Source organism: Oncorhynchus mykiss, chromosome 21 (genome assembly GCF_057628025.1).
Source record: "Oncorhynchus mykiss isolate SJ-2025 chromosome 21, ASM5762802v1, whole genome shotgun sequence".
Lineage (NCBI taxonomy): Eukaryota > Metazoa > Chordata > Actinopteri > Salmoniformes > Salmonidae > Oncorhynchus > Oncorhynchus mykiss.
In genome coordinates, this window is record NC_143042.1 from 30,481,017 (window position 1) to 30,501,408 (window position 20,392).

Here is a 20,392-nt window from a genome sequence, read left to right on the forward strand (position 1 = left end):
TGAATCAGTTATAGAACCCATTACCGTTTATGGTTGTGAGGTCTGGGGGTCAGCTCACCAACCATCAATTCTCAAAATGGGATAAACACCAAATTGAGACTCTGCATGCAGAATTCTGCTAAAATATCCTCAATATCCTCACTCAACGTAAAACACCAAATAATGCATGCAGAGCAGAATTAGGCAGATACCCGCTGATGATCAAAATCCACAAAAGATCTGTTAAATTCTACAACCACCTAAAAGGAAGTGATTCCCAAACCTTCCATAACAAAGCCATCACCTACAGAGAGATGAACCTAGAGAAGAGTCCCCTAAGCAAGCTGGTCCAAGGGCTCTGTTCACAAACACAAACAGACCCCACAGAGCCCCAGGACAGCAACACAATTAGACCCAACCAAATCATTAGAAAACAAAAAGTAAAAAATTACTTTACACATTGGAATGAATTAACAAACAAACTGAGCAAACTAGAATGCTATTTGGCCCTAAACAGAGAGTACACCGTGGTAGAATCCCTGACCATTATGACTGACCCAAAATTAGGGAAAGCTTTGACTATGTATATACTCAGTGAGCACAGCCTTGCTATTGAGAAAGGTTGCCGTAGAGAGACCTGGCTCTCAAGAGAAGACCGGCTGTGTACACACTGCCCACAAAATGTGGAAACTGAGCTGCACTTTCTAACCTCCTGCCAAATGTATGACCATATTAGAGACATATATTTCCCTCAGACTACACAGACCTACAAAGAATTCGAAAACAAATCCATTTTGATAAAGTCTCATATCTATTGGGTGAGATACAGTGGGCAATCACAGCAGCAAGATGTGTGACTTGCTGCAACAAGAAAATAGAAACCAGTGAAGAACAAACACCATTGTAAATACAACCCATATACATTTATTTTCCCTTTTGTACTTTAACCATTTGCAAAACATGAAATGTCTTTATTCTTTGGAAACTTGTGTGATTGTAATATTTACTTTTTATTGTTTATTTCACTTTTCTTTATCAATTTCACTTGCTTTGGCAATATAATCATATGTTGCCCCATGCCAATAAAGCCCCTTGAATTGAATTTAATTGAGAGACAACAACCACTGCCCGAACCATGGCTAACTATCTCCCGTGCATATCTGATTAATGCCGGTAAACTGATTACAATTATCCGGTGATGTTGGTGTTTTCATTGTAAATGTTTCACTCCCCCGTTTAACCTGGGAAGAAATAGCTTGCAGTTTTGATTTAATCTCTCTCTCTGTTTCTCTGCATTCTCGTGAAGGCTAGTTTAAGTAGCCTTCAAATCACCCTCCTTCCTCTGAGCTCTTCTGTCTCTCCCCATCTCCTCCTCCTCCCCTCCCAACCACTGATTCAAATCGCCCCCGATGCTATGCGTATAGTGTGTGTCGGTGTGAGAGCGGAGCGAGAGAACCAGAGATTTGATAGTGCCCAGTCGTGTGGGAGGATTCAAGCCGAGAGACAGGTACCCAGGTCGGGCAAAAGCAGCGGGGGACGCCACGGTAACAGAGATACTTATTTAATCGCCCCCGGTAGAATACAGATGCATGGCACCACAGCTTGCTACGGTGTTCGTCCCAAAACGTTACCTAGATGCTTGAAAGAGGCTGGCTTAGGCTACCGGGTTTTGACGATGAGGATTTTAGAATTTAAACGGTTTTTACTGAGCTTCGCCGGTGAACGGAATAAATTAATGAATACGTTGATAGATGAACGGATAAATGAATATTATTGAAATCCGTGTTTTGTGCCAGTCTCCGTCGTTATTAACGATCCCATTCGCAATGGAATGAATGATCAAACGTTGTCGCTCGTGAGCCGCCAGCTCTAAAAGGTAGAAAGAAGCCCTGGCGACGCGCTACTTACTGCCTGTTGTTCCAAAGACAAAATACCTGAAGGTTACAAAACAATCGGTTTATTTTTTAACGTTTTCGTCTCAAAAGAAATAGCCTTATAAACGCATAGCGCTACTGTATCGTCATATGATTTGAAATCATACTGCCCTTTGACAACTGTAGACTAGATGGGGAGGTCGGTCGTTGTGTAGTAGCAACACGTCGGTTAAATTCAGAGAGCTGAAACCAAGGAAACAGGACACACACTTGAGACACATGATGACAGTCAGGTGTTCTGTTAGCAACCACTCGACCTGCAGGTGACCACTGAGAAATATAACATGATGTTTGTAATTGCGATACACATTATAACATTATATGGCAAAATGTCTTGAAAGTGACAAATTGAAATGTTCATGCGGTGTGTGTGTTGTAATAGCCTACTGGAATGTGTGTGCATGATTCTTATGACAATCCTGTGTGTGTGTTACTTTATAAATGTAGCCTAATTCTTTACAGTTACTAGTTACCTGTCCAAAATTGTAATCAGTAACGTAACTTTTGGATTACACAAACTCAGTAACATAATCTGATTACTTTCAGTTATTTTTAGATTAATTTCCCTTTAAGAGGCATTAGATGAAGACACAAATTAATATTACCAATTGAACGATATCTGTTGCAGGATAAATCGATGTTAGCGTTTACATAGCTGGTGGCCATAAATGGATGTTGGAATTTCCTTTATCGGTTGGTTGTGTAGGTAGGCTTCTTCTAACCCTTTGCTTTCTGATGTAGATAATAATACGATTAGGCTATAGCCTATCTTTACATTAAAAACCAATGTCTGTCAGATTTCCAGTCATTCCAATTAGCCTAATTGAATACCCCTTGATCTTCAAGAGCAGGACTTGTAAATATGGAAATATAGATTAGGCAAATTGTTTTACCTGAGCATAACCCCAAAATGAAGGACTTTTTAGCCTACTCTGTTGTTTATCGTCATGGAGGACTGCTCTCGTGGAATGGCATGGTTTGAGCACTACCGAAAACTGCAATTTGCATGTGAAAAATTAATGCCATATGCTGCATTTTCTAAAGGCTTAATGTAACGGATTACAGTTACAGTTTACAGTTTTTTTGTAATCATGTTATATTTGATGACTGTCTTTTCATCAGCGTTGAAGCACGAAGGCTTATTGTCATGTCATCATTTAGTTAATGCTATATTAGGCCTATCCTTTGTAATAACCATCATCATCTTCATTATCATCAATGGCAGATGTTCAGAAAAAGCTGTTATACAATGAGTAAGGCATGTCTTATTATTGCCCTATGTAGAGAAATAGGCCTATATTTCATGTTGTGGGCAGCCAAATGTAGCTTGATGTTTGTTTTAACTCAACAACCGGCTGAACAGTTTAACAGTACCCAGGTTAACCATTCTAACAGTTTGCATAAAGTCAAAATGATTGTGTTGGTATTCACACAAGTGGTATAGGCTTCACCACATCATGCAGTGACCAAGACAGTTAAGCAGAGGAACCAGTAAAGAGAAAAACAAATGAACTCGGTCACTCCCACCCTAGCAACACTCCATTTTCTGAACTGTGTTAACTGTGTTAACAGTGTGCGGCTCTCTTTTATTTTCAAACTGTGTTAACAGTAACACCACCCAAGTTAAGCCATTTTAAGTTTGCATGAATTAAAATAATGATTTCACACAATGGTACAGGCTATATGACTTACACCATCAAAACGCAAACCCAAAGAGTGAGAGTGGCAAACTGATTTGCTCTAGCTGACATACGGGGACATTTCAAACACCTGCCTAACTAACTGCCAACTGGCACTTTAAAAAAAATAATAAAATATGAATCATTCATCTTTTCAGAGGATCGAGGCTACATTAGATCAACGGACGAAGTGTAAAGATTGAAGTCTGGTCACGCACATCACGTCCCATCTTCTCCTCTCCTCCTTTTCCCAAGTCCGTTCCTTCAAACAATCACCATCATGGCTTCCAAACTAAACCCGAATGTTTTGTACGTCCAAGAACTACGGGAGTCAACGTCTTCACAGGAATCTGACCGCCTAGCACCGCCCGAACCCGGGGAAGAGAGCTCGGATAGCGACGGAGAGACGGACGAGACGGAGCAGAAGCTGATCCGGAAAGTGTCCACGTCAGGACAGTTACGTGCCAAGGTAGGAGAGACACACACACACACACACTTTAATTTTTTATTGAACCTTTATTTAACTAGGCAAGTCATTTAAGAACACATTCTTATTTACAATGAAGGCCTACCCCAGCCAAACCCGGACGAAGCTGGGCCAATTTTACGCCGCCCTATGGGGCTCCCAATTATCACCGGATGTGATACAGCCTGGATTCGAACCAGAGACTGTAGTGATGCCTCTTGCACTGACTGCTGCACCACTCAGGAGCAAGCATGCATGCTCACTCACAGGTTGTGTTTTTCTTCATAGCACTCTATGGCATTATAGGCCTATTTTTCTTGTCATCATGAGAGATGAACTGTGGAATTGATCCTGGTTAGGATAGTGGGCATAGGCTTAATGTTCTGAAAACACACTCACACCCACTCACATAATTGGCAACTGATTAGTAACTGATTAATTACAGTGTATTATTGAGTAAGACATAAAGTTTGTTTGAATTTGGTCAATATATTTATAGTGATTGCCGGGTTGAATCGTTACAGTTATTGATCGACAGTCATAGGTCATTGTGGATCAATATGAAGCCATAGCTGTCACCTATATGGTGTTGTTTCTATAGTGATCTCATGGCTGTGTTTGTTCCTGAGACAGCTGGTTCAATCAAATGATACCCTATTGGCCTATGCACTTTCCCATAGAGTGCACTTTCCCCCATATATTGCACTACCTTTGACCAGAGATATGCAAATAGCTCAGGTGGTAGTTGGTAGAGTATAGTGCTTGCAAATGCCAGGATAGTGGGGTCGATGCCTGAGACCACCAATATGTAATAACTTTACGCACGCATGACTGTAAGTCGCATTGGATAAAAGCATCTGCTGAATGACATGTATATACATTTATATTTTATTCTAGTACAGGCGGAATGATTAACTGAATGAGCAACAGAGACAGAATGCAATATGGAATTGTATTAAATTGTTTGGGGTATGGCCCCATCTCTGAGGAATACTGATGACAGGTAGCTGATGAAAGGTAGCCTTTTGTTTGGGCAGCTGGCATCGAAAACTAAAAAGGTTCGGTACCATCATTTTTTCAATGTTCAGTACTTCTGTCAAATGTGACTCACGTGATTGAGAGGATCAAGCCTGTATCCGTTTATAGAGCGAAGACCAAAGTGCCTGCTCCACTTACTCATTCATTGCTTGAGCTATCTGGCTGCATTGTTACTTCCCCACTCATGCTGCACAGAAGTTATCACACTTGAACAATGCAACGCGGCATGAAGACAATTTGAAAATGTTTATTACTTTTCGCAAAACAATGTCCATACAGGCTAGAACTAGAACACCTTTACACAATGCAAGACGATACTGGTAGCTTCTATCTTTAATTTGTCGGTTAACTTTCCTTGCTAGCTTACAGCTGAATTCACAACCCAAGTACTTTGTTTGGTTGCAAACCATAATGCAATATATGCTGATTTCAAAGCTGATTGTCACCAAAAACTTTATTAATTTACTTAGTTTCCCTCGCCGCCAAAAACAAATTCACTTCTTCGTCTTCCTCACCTCGCATCTGATTTCCACTAGATTCCATAGCCACCAAGTCATATTCCACGTCATTACTTTTTTAAAGAGACACCGCACAGTTAAAAAAAATATTATTGCGTCTTCTATGCAAATGTTGTTGACCAGTACAATAAAATAATATGTTCTCCTAGCAGTCTCAATTAAAATAAGTCTTAAATGGAAGAGATTGTTTTGTCATTTGTAGCCCCATGAAATCAGCTAAAACAAGCTCAATATCTCAATGCAAGCACACACTCCTATTGAATAATATGCATTCACCTGTATTGTGAATTGACCAAAGATACGTCTTGATTTACCCAGTTTATGTACCATTCAATGTACCATGTACCATTCAAATAAATTAGTATCATTACGTTGTTTTGTAGTTAGGTTGGTAAAAACAAAGTTAGATTGATTGTGTGATTGATTAATTAATGCATACATGGCTGTCTCTGAAAAATGTGCATAAACATTTTCAAACATAATGATATTGAACAGAGCAGTAGCTGAGTTTATCTGTCTGGATGATGTGCCATTGTGTGACTTTGGCTAATACGCCTTCTTTTTTGTTTGTTGTGGTATCGTTTTGTTATTGTTTTGGTATCGAGTATCGTGATCGAGTATTGTGATAGCTGTACCTGATCTGTATTCGAATACTCATACTAACTGCACTAACTATACTATTTGTGAAGTAAATTGAGTATGTAGTATGCTTATTGGTCATAGTATGGATACAGATAGTATGCCAAATGTTCCCAGATGTCGTACTAAATTCACCAAAATACGACGTATACAAGCAGTGGACACTATTTCTGTGTTTTTAGGGCCCATAATACAATTCTTCAGAAAGTGGGCGTGGCTTCACAACGTTTTCAGATTTTAAGAAAATGGAGGAAAATATGCAGCTTGAAGTGCGACTAGAGCAGATACAAATTCATTGCTTTAACTAATTATGACAAATGTTAAGAAAATGTTGAGCAATGTAATAAAATAACATTACGTAATAAAGTTACGTTACACGTTATGTTGGCTGACAGTTTGTTAGCTACGCTATCCTTACGAACCGCATAGCATATCATTACAGCAGTATTAGCAGTGTTAGGTAGCTACCTAATGTTAGTTGGCTACTAATACACCAGTATATTAACTATATGCTATCTAACTAACGACCCAACATTTATTGACTTAATTATTCACATCATTCTTAGCTTAGCTACGTGGTAAAATCGTTGTGCTTTCTTAATGGACGTTGTTAATTCACTCTGGCTATCTATTCCGATTTCAGAGCACTCTCTTCTGAGTGTGCCAGAGCATCGAATAACTGATGAATTTACAACCATTGAATATGGCCAGTGTCAGTAAACATTTGCAAAAAATCGTAATTAAATTGTTGTCAGCAGCACAGTTACACTCACCAACGCTCTAGATAACATGAAAACAGCTTAGCTAGGGCTAGTAAAATGGTCAGAGTGAGGTGTTCTCTCATTTGTGTCTGGAAGTTGCTAGCAAGCTAACCAACGTTTCCCAGTTAGTTTGGGTGTTTGACTGCCGTTGTGAGATCAGAATGCTCGGATCAACCCTACTCCTCGGCCAGAGCATCCAGTGTGTGCTCTGAACACTCCAAGAGCAAAACGCACAGAATTTACGAACGAACAATCTGACAACGCTCTGAATTTACTAATGGACAATATGACAATGCTATGAATTTACGAATGCCCAGAGCGCACTCTGAGTACACTCTGGCACTCCAGATTGAATTTACGAACTCACCCGAAGTCGTAAGATGTCTAGCTAGTCATTTGTTATGCTAACAAGCTAGCAAGAGGTTGCATAGCAACAGCATCAACTTCCTGAAGATGGGTGAAGCGTTAGTACGCTTAACTGAAAGGATACCGTTAGTTTACGGTATACTAAAATGAACTAATAGTATATAGTAGTATATACTCATTTAGTATGTAGTATACAGTATGTTAGTATGGGTATTTGAACACAGCTCTGGTATTGATATCGAAGTCAAAATTCTGGTATCGTGACAATACTAGGTTGTATTGATGATTGGTTAGATAATCGTTAGGTTGTACGATAATAGTACAGGATATCAAATCCTAGATTGGATTGCAAGTTGTCAATCAAATAGGCCATGCAATGCAGAACCATGCCTAAAATAGTTTGTGTGTGTGTGTGAGAGAGAGAGATTATTAGATTGTGTTTCCTGAAGTCACATGACTCAGATTAACCTAGTCATAGACCTGAGAATTTGGCCCCTTATAACTATAGGCTGATTGGATTAGAACTGTGTGTGTGTGTATGTGCGTGCATGTGTGTTTGTCTGTGAAAATGAGCACTGATTTGTTTCAACAAAACAGATACAGTATGCTAATTAATGGCAAACACAAACAATCTCCCTCTCTCTCGCTACTCTCTTTTTGTCTCTCTCTCCCAACTCCTTCTCCCTCCCTCCTGGATCTATCCCCCCTTCTCTCTCTCTCTCTCTCTCTCTCTCTCTCTCCCCTTTCTCCCGCTCTCCCTCCCTTTCCCATCTTTCTCCCCCTCTCTCTCTTTCTTTCTCTCTGTCTCTTTCCTCTACCCCTTCGGTAGTCCCCAGTGTATTTGCATCAGGCTCATTAGCTCAGAGCTAAGTGTTATTAGCCTTGACATGTCACCCATACATGATTAAATTAAACCATTAACAAACACACAAACTCACCATTAACACTACAACTACGACAGTCAGCCCCAAAATGGTTAGAGTGGTTAGGGTTTCCCCTAGGTCGAACAGGTGCTTAGGCCTCAAGGGATTGTTGGTTTCCAGGGTTACCAGAAGAGTGTCTAAGTAGGTAGGGGAAAGAGTAGGAACCAGTAGGAACCCATTTTTACCCATAGCTTATGTTTAGGTTTATTAGAATATCATAGTACATATGCAGAAACATACATAAAATGTGATGTCAAATAATATATATATTACAAAAAAGTGAAATTATAACATCAGCCTAAGTGCATCGTCAATAATTCACATTATCTTATTGGCTTCCAAGCTTAGTGTGCTACTGGAGAAAATAGAATGCTCTAGGTCGAATGTATTGGGGAACTTGAATGTGAGGTGTGGAATAGGGGAGGGGAAACAATAGGGTGAGGGGTGTGTGTTAAGTAAACCTATGACAGTGAGGGGGGAGGGAAGATGGAAGCAGAGTGCCTACAGAGTTGCCTACAGGTAACAGGTGTCCTGTCTTCCATGAGGTCCTGTTGTCATCTGTTCCGAGTAGGGCTGTGATGGTCATGGAATTTTGGATGACGGTTTTTGGCCAGCCAAATGACAGCGGTCACCGTAATAACCAGTCGAATAGCCCCAAAAATACATACCAAAAAATATACCGTCAAAAGTTTGGACACACCTACTCATTCAAGGGTTTTTCTTTATTTTACTATTTTCTACATTGTAGAATAATAGTGAAGACATCAAAACTATGAAATAACATATGGATTTATGTAGTAACCAAAAAAGTGTTAACCAAATCAAAATATATTTTATATTTGAGATTCTTCAAAGTAGCCACCCTTTGCCTTGATGACAGCTTTACACACTCTTGTCATTCTCTCAACCAGCTTCACCTGCTTTTCCAACAGTCTTGAAGGAGTTCCCACATATACTGAGCACTTGTTGGTATGCTTTTCCTTCACTCTGCGTTACAACTCATTCCAATCCATCTCAATTGGTTTGAGGTCGGGTGATTGTGGAGGCCATCACTCTCCTTCTTGGACAAATAGCCCTTACACAGCCTGGAGGTGTATTAGGTCATTGTCCTGTTGAAAAAAACCAGAGGTGATGGTGTATCGCTGCAGAATGCTGTGGTAGCCATGCTGGTTAAGTGTGCCTTGAATTCTAAATAAATCACTGACATGTCTCCAGAAAAGCACCATAACACCTCCTCCTCCATGCTTCACGGTGGGAACCACACATGTAGAGTACATTCGTTTACTTACTCTGCGTCTCACAAAGACACGGCAGTTGGAACCAAAAATCTCAAATTTGTACTCATCAGACCAAAGGACAGATTTCCACTGGTCTAATGTCCATTGCTCATGTTTCTTGGCCCAAGCAAGTCGCTTCTTCTTATTGGTGTCCTTTAGTAGTGGTTTCTTTGCAGCAATTCGACCATGAAGGCCTGATTCACGCAGTCTCCTCTGAACAGTTGATGTTGAGATGTGTCTGTTACTTGAACTCTGTGAAGAATTTATTTGGGCTGCAATTTCTGAGGTTGGTAACTTACTTATCCTCTGCAGCAGAGGAAACTTTGGGTATTCCTTTCCTGTGGCGGTCCTCATGAGAGCCAATTTCATCATAGCGCTTGATGGTACTTGCGACTGCACTTGAAATGTTCCAGATTGACTGACCTTCATGTCTTTTAGTAATGATGGACTGTTGTTTCTCTTTGCTTATTTGAGCTGCTCTTGTCATAATTTGGTCTTGGTCTTATACCAAATAGGGCTATCTTCTGTATAGAATCCCTATCTTGTCACAACACAACTGATTGGCTCAAAGTGTGCAAAGCTGTCATCAAGACAAAGGGTGGCTACTTTGAAGAATCTCAAATATAAAATATATTCTTGTTTAACACTTTTTTTGGTTACTACATGATTCCATAAGCGTTATTTCACAGATGCACATTTTCTCCTCTCCTCAGCTCCTGACTGCATGTGCTGCCATAGAAATAGAATGAATAGTACGGGCGTCAGCATTCAAGCCAATGATGGAATAATGGTTGGACTGGCGGCCATTGCGAGTTTACCCATATGAGTAAAGCTGGGAATAAAAGTACGAAGTGAAGCAGGAAGAGTGGCCATCAATGGGCTGTGTTTTTATTTAACCAAACTGACATTACAGAGACACATCAGTTAAAGCCAGACTCAGCAATATGACGTAGTTGCAGAAAGTAAACATTATAGTGGGTCAATTTCCCCAACAACTAAGAGTGTTAAAGTGCGAGGCTCAACTTCTCAGCTGTTTTGGTGCCCTGGCTACCACGCTGTAAACAGCATGAAGCGAACCCATACACATGTGCAGATACTGTGCGAGAGCCAACTGTTGCGTCTTGCTCATCTCCATATCTGTGGTGCTGCTCGTGCAACGTCCTTTCGTTGAGTCTACCCTTAACATAGTTTGAATTAACATTATACATCAACATGGAATGTAGAATCTTTGCCACAACACCTTGCTTGTTTCAGCAAGGAGCAACAAAGTTTCATCACGCTGTAATTAAGAGTCCATGGTACAGCAGAAACGGACTCAACTGCACGAATGCCCAGCAGTTCCGTCTTCAGTAAGCTGTTCATTTTTAAACGGTTATTTTATTTTCATGACGGTCTTCATCCATAACCATAGGTTACGTAAGTGATAATCAACAAGAGGCTATGCATCCTATAGAAAATAATGAACGACGTGGAAGGTGTGTTCAAGGACACGCTATAGCTGAGTGGAACTCACCTTCCATGGAGTTGAATTATTTTCCAGAGAAAGCATAGAGCCACAAGTTGATTATCCCTTTTATACCATAGCTGTAATTTTAATACATTTGCTGCTAGAAATGTGTTCAACATCCATTGAAGTAGCTAGCAAGTTTACTAGAGAGCGACAGTAGTTGCCTTGGTAACCAAGCAAACAGTCCTGCTAGTTTAGCTAACTTAACCATCATTCCCAGCTTCGAATTCAACCATGCCAATAATGTTTTAAATTCGACTTTTGCTTTCAAAAGCAGCTCAAACATAGAACATGTAAGAAGGAACCATAGACATCGAATTCCACGTTCAAATATACCGTGCATTATAGGGAAATAATGCACGCTCTAGAATGCCCTTCAAGCCAATCAGAAAGGAGTATTCAATAATGTCATGGTATAAAAGTTATACAGTAATTGTGCCAGCACTAGTTCCTAGTCAACGCTCTTTATTACTCTCTACCTCTTTATCACTCTCTTCCTCTCTCTCGCTCTCTTTCTCTATCTTTTTCTCTCTCTCTTCCTCCAGGTATATAAAGCCTTAAGACTTTGTATTTACTGCTGTTTTGGCTTTTGTTTAATTTGCCCCCATTTGGTCTGACAAATAAAGAAGACAACAGACACACACACACACACACACACACACACACACACACACACACACACACACAGGCAGGCAGAGAAAAGGGCAGTTCCCTAATTAGGATTTTCACAAGGTACACAAGAAAGACCTCTAGAAGAAGAGGTGAAAGAAGGGATGCACACATCCCTCTTTCTCTCTCTGTCTCTCTTTCCTTTCCTTTCTCTCCTTTTCTCTCTATCTTACTGTCTTCCTCTCTCTCTCTCTCTCTCTCTCACTGTCTTCCTCTCTCTCTCTCTCTCTCTCTCTCTCTGAATTATAGCTATAGTGTGACATGAGTGTGTGGGATGATACTGCATGTAGGGAGATGGGGATTTGTGTGTGTCTGTGTGTGGTGCATGTACGTGTGTGTGAGTGTGTGTCCGTGCATGTGCATGTGTGTGTGTGTAGCTCAGTGATAGAGTGATGGTGTGTGATTTATAGCTCTGGCCTGATTCAGCTTTGTGGGTCAATACCTGGAGAGATGAAAGAAAGATGTCGAGAGAAAGAGGAGAGATGAGCAGTGACTGAGAAAACAGGGAGAGAGAGAGAGAGGGAGGGACCAAATCTATCCAGATATCAAACGTAAATTCAGTTTCCATTAACTGTCCCCGTTAGATAGACAACATATTGATAATCTATAACATGTTCTGATGTTTAATATGTTAAACTAATATAGACTATCTTATAAACTGTGAATGATTGATTATCATTGATAGACAGGGCTGGGCCAGTCATCAGAGGAGACACACACGTCTCCATCCCTGTCTGTTCTTTTTTAACTGGAGCCTCCCAACCTCGTTTCTATTGATTGGCTGTCAGGTCTATCTGGAGTCATCATCTGTCCAATGAGAACACTGGACATTATGGAATGTTGGGAAATGACAAGCCTTGTATCAAAGTATCAATAGTTCTCTCTCTCTCTCTCTCTCTCTCTCTCTCTCTCTTTCTCTCTCTCTCTCTCTCTCTCTCTCAATTCAACGTGCTGTATTGGCTTTTTATCTCTCCTCTCCTCATCTCCCTATCCTATCATCTTCTCGTTTCTCCTCCCTTCCTCACCTTTCATCTCCACCCTCTCATCTCTCTCTCTTCTTCTTCTCTCCTCTCTCTCTTCCTCTCCTCCTCTGTGTCCTTTTAAAACAACATTAGGGTAGCCTCGTCCATCATTAGACTGACAGACCATTAGAGAAAGTACAGCCACTGGACCAGGGAGATAGATAGAGAGAGAGAGAGAGAGAGAGAGAGAGAGAGAGAGAGAGAGAGGATAGGAGCTAGAGAGACAGAAAGAGAGAGGGAGAAGAGAGCCAGGGAGGGGGTTTACGAGAAGGCGAACAGAGATGACACGCAGTGGGACAGAACAGGGGAGAGAAGGAGGAGAGAGATAAGGACGGAGAGAACAAAGGGAGACAAAGAGAAGATGTGTGTGTGGATAATGACAGGAGAATGAGAAGCGATAAAGACAGACAGAAAGACAGAAACACTCCCTCCCTCTGTGTGATACTATACCAACCTGATGAGTAATTCATAGACTGTCTGCATCTCAAATGTCACCCTGTTCCCTACATTGTGCACTACTTTTTAACAGGGCCCATAGGGGATACCTTATTACGTTATTATATATTATTGTGCATAATTAGTGTACAAAACATTAGGAACACTTTCCTAATATTGAGTTGCTCCCACTTTTGGACAGAACAGCCTCAGAACAGCCTCAGTTCGTCAGGGCATGGACTCACGGTGTTGAGAACGATCTACAGGGATGCTGGCCCATGTTGATTCCAATGCTTCCCACAGTTGTGTCAAGTTGTCTGGATGTCCTTTGGGTGGCGGACCATTCTTGATACACACGGGAAACTGTTGAGCGTGGGAAAATCTGGCAGGGTTGCAGTTCTTGACACACTCAAACCAGTGTGCCTGGCACCTACTACCATACCTCTTTCAAAGGCACTTAAATATTTTGTCTTGCCCATTCAGCCTCTGAACGGCACACATACACAATCCATGTCTCAATTGTCTCAAGGGTTAAAAATCCTTCTTTAATCTGTATCCTCTCCTTCATCTATGCTGATTGAAGTGGATTTAACAAGTGACATTTGTAAGGGATCATAGCTTTCACCTGGATTCAGCTGGTCAGTCTATGTCATAGAAAGAACAGATGTTCCTAATGTTTTGTACACTCAGTGTAACTGGTATAGGACGCCATTTGGGATGAATCCTTCGGCAAATCTGCTGTGTGTGTGTGCGCGTGTGTGTGTGTGTGTGTGTGTGTGTGTGTGCACTGAGTCAGAAAAGACAAGCCTGGGGACATGGATCTGTGTTATTCTTTATAGACACACTCTCTCTCTCTCTCTCTCTCTCTCTCTCTCTGTCTGTCTCTCACTCGAATATATCAGAAAAATATATAATATCAGAGAACACATTAGATTCACACAGGGAAATGGATGAGAGAGAGCGAGAGATTCAGAGAGAGAGAGAGATTCAGAGAGAGAGAGAGAAATTCAGAGAGGAAAGTGCATAAGAAATAGATACTATATATAGCCTTTAGGCTCTATACTGTATGCATTGTGCATTAGACTTTAGTATTTATCTCTTTCTCCCTGTCTCTCTGTTAGAGGTATACTGGGCTCCTTCCCTCTATTTTGTCATCAGAGATATTTCCGGTCATTAGAGTCACAGTAGATTCAGACAAGGAAATTCATAAGAAACATATACAGTTGAAGTCGGAAGTTTACATACACCTTAGCCAAAAACATTTAAACTCAGTTTTTCACAATTCCTGACATTTAATCCAAGTAAAAAATTCCCTGTCTTAGGTCAGTTAGGATCACCACATTACTTTAAGAATGTGAAATGTCAGAATAATAATTGAGAGAATTATTTATTTCAGCTTTTATTTCTTTCATCACATTCCCAGTGGGTCAGAAGTTTACATACACTCAATTGGTATTTGGTAGAATTGCCTTTAAATTGTTTAACTTTGGTCAAACGTTTTGGGTAGCCTTCCACAAGCTTCCCACAATATGTTGGGTGAATTTTGGCCCATTCCTCCTGACAGAGCTGGTGTAATTGAGTCAGGTTTGTAGGCCTCGTTGCTCGCACACGCTTTTTCAGTTCTGCCCACAAATGTTCTATGGGATTGAGATCAGGGCTTTGTGCTGGCCACTCCAATACCTTGACGTTGTTGTCCTGAAGCCATTTTGTCACAACTTTGGAAGTATGCTTGGGGTCATTGTCCATTTGGAGACCCATTTGCGACCAAGCTTTAACTTCCTGAATGTTGTCTTGAGATGTTGCTTCAATATATCCACATAATTTTCCTGCCTCATGATGCCATTCTATTTTGTGAAGTCCCTCCTGCAGCAAAGCACCCCCCACAACATGATGCTGCCACCCCCGTGCTTCACGGTTTGGATGGTGTTCTTCGGCTTGCAAGTCTCCCCCTTTTTCCTCCAAACATAACGATGGTCATTATGGCCAAACAGTTATATTTTTGTTTAATCAGACCAGAGGACATTTCTCCAAAAAGTACGATCTTTGTCCCCATGTGCAGTTGCAAACCGTAGTCTGGCTTTTTTATGGCGGTTTTGGAGCAGTGGCTTCTTCCTCGCTGAGCGGCCTTTCAGGTTATGTCAATATAGGACTCGTTTTATTGTGGATATAGATACTTTTGTACCTGTTTCCTCCAGCATCTTCACAAGGTCATTTGCTGTTGTTCTGGGATTGATTTGCACTTTTCACACCAAAGTACGTTCATCTCTAGAAGACAGAACGCGTCTCCTTCCTGAGCGGTATGAAGGTCGCCTGGACCCGTGGTGTTTATACCTGCGTACTATTGTTTGTACAGATGAGCGTGGTACCTTCAGGCATTTGGAAATTGCCCCCAAGGATGTACCAGACTTCTGGGGGTCTACAATTGTTTTTCTGAGGTCTTGGCTGATTTCTTTTGATTTTCCCATTGATGGTTGTAGCCATCAGTTGTCCCATTAACAATCACCCATATTAGCAAACGTATTTCATTTCAAACTTCACATTTCTCTAACATGGGCTACTTATCGTAGGGAGCGATATCAGCAGAATGCTTGCGATAAGTGAGCGGTATGGTCGGTGTTGATCATTTTCAGTTTATCGTCCCAGCTCTGTATATAACCTTTAGCCTCTAAATGCATTGTGCATTACACTTTAACATATCTTCCTTAGAGCAGGTGTTCTCTCTCTCTCTCTCTCTCTCTCTCTCTCTCTCTCTCTAACGTGTTCCTTCTCTCTTTAGAGCACAGGTTCTGAGTGTGTTAGGAAGCTTTGCTGAGGGGAGGAAAAGATGCCATCCCGAAAAGAAGGAACGCTACATGCTTTTCTAGCGTCTAGTGACAACCCCAACTTTAATCTTGTCTCTTCTTGCCCTTTGTGCTGTTGTCTGTGCCCAATAATGTTTGTACCGTGGTTTGTGCCGCTCCAGTGTTGTGTTGCTACCTTGTTGTTGTCATGTTGTGTTGCTACCATGCTGCGTTGTCATGTGTTGCTGCCTTGCTATGTTGTTGTCTTAGGTCTCGCTTAATGTAGTGTTGTGTTGTTCCTATATTTATATGTTTTTTTTTTACATTGAATTTTTAAAATCCCAGCCCTCGTCATTGTAAATAAGAATTTGCTCTTAACTGACTTGCCTAGTTAAATAAAGGTTAAATAATATAAAATAAAAATCTTAAAAAGCAAACATGACAAATGTTGTAAAAGAGCTGAAAGCTCCTGTTCTTTCTTATAGGCAATTTATTGGTTTGAAATCCTAATTCTGTCCTTTCTGCCATGGCTGTCTAGTGTCTATTCACTACCAATCCCCTAAAGGCATTTGTTGTAGATGGATGTCTTTTCTACCATGGCCATCTAGGCATATGTTAGAGATGGATGATACACACACACACACACAAACACATACGCACGTGTTTGTGTTGTAGATGGATGAGTGTGCATCATGTGGGTCAGCATCATTCCCGGTCATTTCCGTCTGGTTGCTAATGGTGATGGATGGGAGCAGTGGGAATACCTCGTCCATGAAGGGTTTAGCATTAAGAATGCCACCGTCTTAGAGAGCAACAAATGGATGGAGGGATGAGGCAGGGATGGGATGGAGGGATGGATAGAGGAAGGGATGGTGGGAGCGAGGGAGTGACGGACCAATGGATGGATAGACTGACAAGACTGACTGACATACAGACAACGGTTGACTGATTGATAGCAGCACATCAACCTTGTGCACCTATTTTAACGTTCATAATCATCTTTTGTAATGAGGCACACAAGCTGTTTCCGTCTGAGTTGTGAGGTAGTTTGTAGCGAGTATGTTCTCCTTTGCGAGCATCGTCCATTTACAAGAAGAACAGAAGGAAAACAAGAAGTGACTGGTGTCATACACTTCCTTTCTTGCTCTATTTTCTCACACTGTCAATTTGTCTCGCTTTCTGTATTTTCTCTTGTACTTTCTCTGTCCATCTCTATTTATTTTTTGCCTCTCTCTCTTTATTTTCATTCTCTCTCTTCTCTTCCTTTCTCTTTTCTTTCTCTCTCTTTCTAGCTCACTCTAAAAATAGTCTCTCTGACTTTTTGTCTGCTGCTCAGAAACCTCTTGAAAGAGGAAGCTGTACACACACACACACACACACACACACACACACACACACACACACACACACACACACACACACACACACACACACACACACACACAGACACACACACACACAGACACACACTCTCTTGAGACACTTTCTGAGTCATGTAAGGCAATCATGGTAATTTCGAAACTCAGGAAAAGTTTGTGGTCATACGCACATCCTTTAAAACGTAGGTGCTGGGCTAATGAAGCATACTTGTGACGAACAGGAAGTCCCGCACACTGTTAAAGCTCCCATTTCACTATTTTATTGACAGTGTCTCGATCCAAAACCAGATCTTTGTCAGGTGTGCGTGTGTGTGTGTGCTTGCATGTGTGAGTTTGTGCTTGCGTGTGTGTTCACTCTCTGTTGTATAAACATCAACAGTCCTTTCTCTCCTGAATGAAAGATCCACTTGTGTGTTAAATGGCACCCTATCCCCTATTATAGAGCACTGCTTTTTTCAGATAAAGGGCGCTATATAATGATGGGGAGCCATTTGGAACGCAGCGTTGGTGTATCTGGAAGGAAGGATTAGAAGGAGAGAGTCACCGCTGAAAAGACACATCTGCCAATTAAATTTTAAGCGTAGACAATGTGTATATGTGCCTGTGTGTGTATGCGTGTATATGTGTGCACCCACATACTTGTGTTTGTGAGATGTTGGCCCTTGAACAATGGAAAGTAAGAAGAGAGAGAAAAATAGAGAGAACTAAAGAAAGAAAGAAAAGACGGAAATAGGTCAAGTGCAATCAGACGCCATTGTACCATGAGGACCTGGCTTTGAGAGAGAGAGAGAGAGAGAGAGAGAGAGAGAGAGAGAGAGAGAGAGAGATTCCAGAATCAACTGTATAGGACAAGGTCATAAAGAGTTCTATTCAGTAGCTCGGTACAGAAACAGACAGCTGTATTTCATGAGGAGAGGTCTACAGAGAATGTATAATATTTGTAGACAAATACATTTAGAGTCAATGAATTAGAAGTCTTGTAAACAATGACTTCGCATTATCCCACAGCCAAAGATTTAGATATACATGTAGGTCTACAGATTAATTCAGTATTGAATGGGAATGTCCATTTTAGTTATTGTCATGCCTGGCTCACTGTCATGCCCTTTATGCAAGGGGTTTTCAAACCTCTCCTCGGGGACCCCCAGCCTTTCCATGTATTTGAACTATTCCACAGCTAGAACAACTTGTCAACCAATCATAAAGCCCTTGACCAGGTGAATCAGGTGAGCTACGTCAGGGCTACAGCACAATGGTGAAATGTCTGGGGGTCCCCGAGCAGAGGGTTGAAAACCACTGCTTTAGGCAAGTCCCAGTAGTAGTGTCAGTTGATTGCTATTTTCTATTTTTGAATCTGAAGTTACTGGAAATAGAAATACAATGCTGACAGGAAGAAAAAAAATCTATGAAGTTGTTGTTGCCGGGTTACAGACAGACACACAAACACACACACTCAGACAATAGCTGGTTGATCAGTTAGTGGAGGGAAGTGGATTTTGGGGTGCAAGTCTGAGATGGTGATTTTCTTGGCAGGGAGGCAGTTTGGGGGTTGTTTGGGGTGTTTGTGTGTGTGTATTTTTGGCTGAGGTTTCGTATTGAGGAATGGCTGTGTGCAGAACTGAGTTTCCAGCTATTACCTCCGGGAACTGAAAGAGAGAGTGAAAAAGAGAGAGAGAGAGAGAGAGAGATAGATAGAGAGAGCGAAAGAAGAGAAAGAGCGATTGAGAGAGAGATACTAAAGTGTAATGCACAATGCATACAGTATAGAGCCTAAAGGCTCTATATACAGTATATATTTCTTATGCACTTCCCTGTCTGAATCTACTGTGACTTTAATGTCCGGAAACTCTCACTTTTTCCTTCTCTCTCTCTCGCTCTCGGTCAATTAAATTCAATTGAAGGGTTTTATTGGCATGGTAAACATATGTTTACATTGCCAAAGCAAGTTAAACTGATAATAAACAAAAGTGAAATTATCAATAAAAATGGTACTGTAAACATTGCACTCACAAGGGTTCCAAAAGAATAAAGACATTTCAAATGTCATATTATGTCTATATACAGTGTCGTAGTGATGTGTACAAAAGGGAAAATCCCTCTCTATCTCTCTCTCTCTCTCTCTCTCTCTCTCTCTCTCTCTCTCTCTCTCTCTCTCTCTCTCTCTCTCTCTCTCTCTCTCTCTCTCTCTCCCTCTCTGTGTGTCTCTCTCTCTCTCTCTCTGTGTCTCTCTCTCTCTCTCTCTCTGTGTCTCTCTCTCCCTCTCTCTCTCTCTCTCTGTGTCTCTCTGTACTGTCTAATGTGTTCTCTAATAGTATGTGTTTTTCTGAAATAAGAGAGAGTGTGTGTCTATAGAGAAGAGCACAGCTACATGCCTGCAAGCTTGTCTTTTACTTAGAGACAGAGAGAGAGAGAAAGAAAGAGAGAGAGAGGCCAAGAGCTAATGCATACTCTCCATTGGTGTTTTTCTAAAATAGATCTTTCTACAGGTAGCCTAACTGCCAAAATAAAGTAAACACTTGAGTAAATGAGGGATACAGAGTATTATTTTGGCTAACATGGCTAAAGACGAAGAGATCTCAGTGACTTTGGAAGAGGTGTCTCAAAGGAGCATAGGGGGTTTAATAAAGAGTACGTGTGTCAGCCACTTATGGTCAATTCTGGAGCGGCTCCCTGAGACAGCTGTCACGACTTCCGCCGAAGTCGGCTCCTCTCCTTGTTCGGGCGGCGTTCGGCGATCGACGTCACCGGCTTTCTAGCCATCGCCGCTCCATTTTTCATATTTCCATTTGTTTTGTCTTGTTTCCATACACACCTGGTTTTCATTCACACTGCATGTATTTAGGCCTCTGTTCCCCTCCATGTCTTTGTGTGAAATAGTTTTTTTTTTGTTACGTGGGTATTGTCACGCGCCAGACTTTTGTTCATGTTCCCGTGTTTCGGACACGTTTATGTACTTATGTGCTTTCGTTTGGACCGGAATAAAGAGCGCCTGTTAACTACACTCTGCTCTCCTGCACCTG

At 41.2% G+C, this 20,392-nt stretch overlaps 1 protein-coding gene across 4 annotated transcripts in view; it reads left to right on the forward strand.

Annotated features, from left to right (window-relative positions):
* The first annotated feature begins 1,273 nt into the window (after positions 1-1,273).
* The window catches only part of si:dkey-172j4.3 (diacylglycerol kinase delta), a 109,264-nt gene continuing 90,145 nt past the window's right edge, over positions 1,274-20,392 (forward strand). For 2 of the 4 annotated variants that reach the window (XM_036957730.2, XM_090214375.1), the window contains exons 1-2: positions 1,274-1,523; positions 3,751-4,061. In XM_036957730.2, the coding sequence (XP_036813625.2) occupies positions 3,873-4,061 (189 nt within the window). In that variant the 5' untranslated portion in view covers positions 1,274-1,523; positions 3,751-3,872. Of the gene's footprint in view, positions 2,177-3,750; positions 4,062-20,392 lie in introns of all 4 variants that reach the window. The other 2 variants (XM_036957731.2, XM_036957732.2) reach the window with 2 other exon arrangements.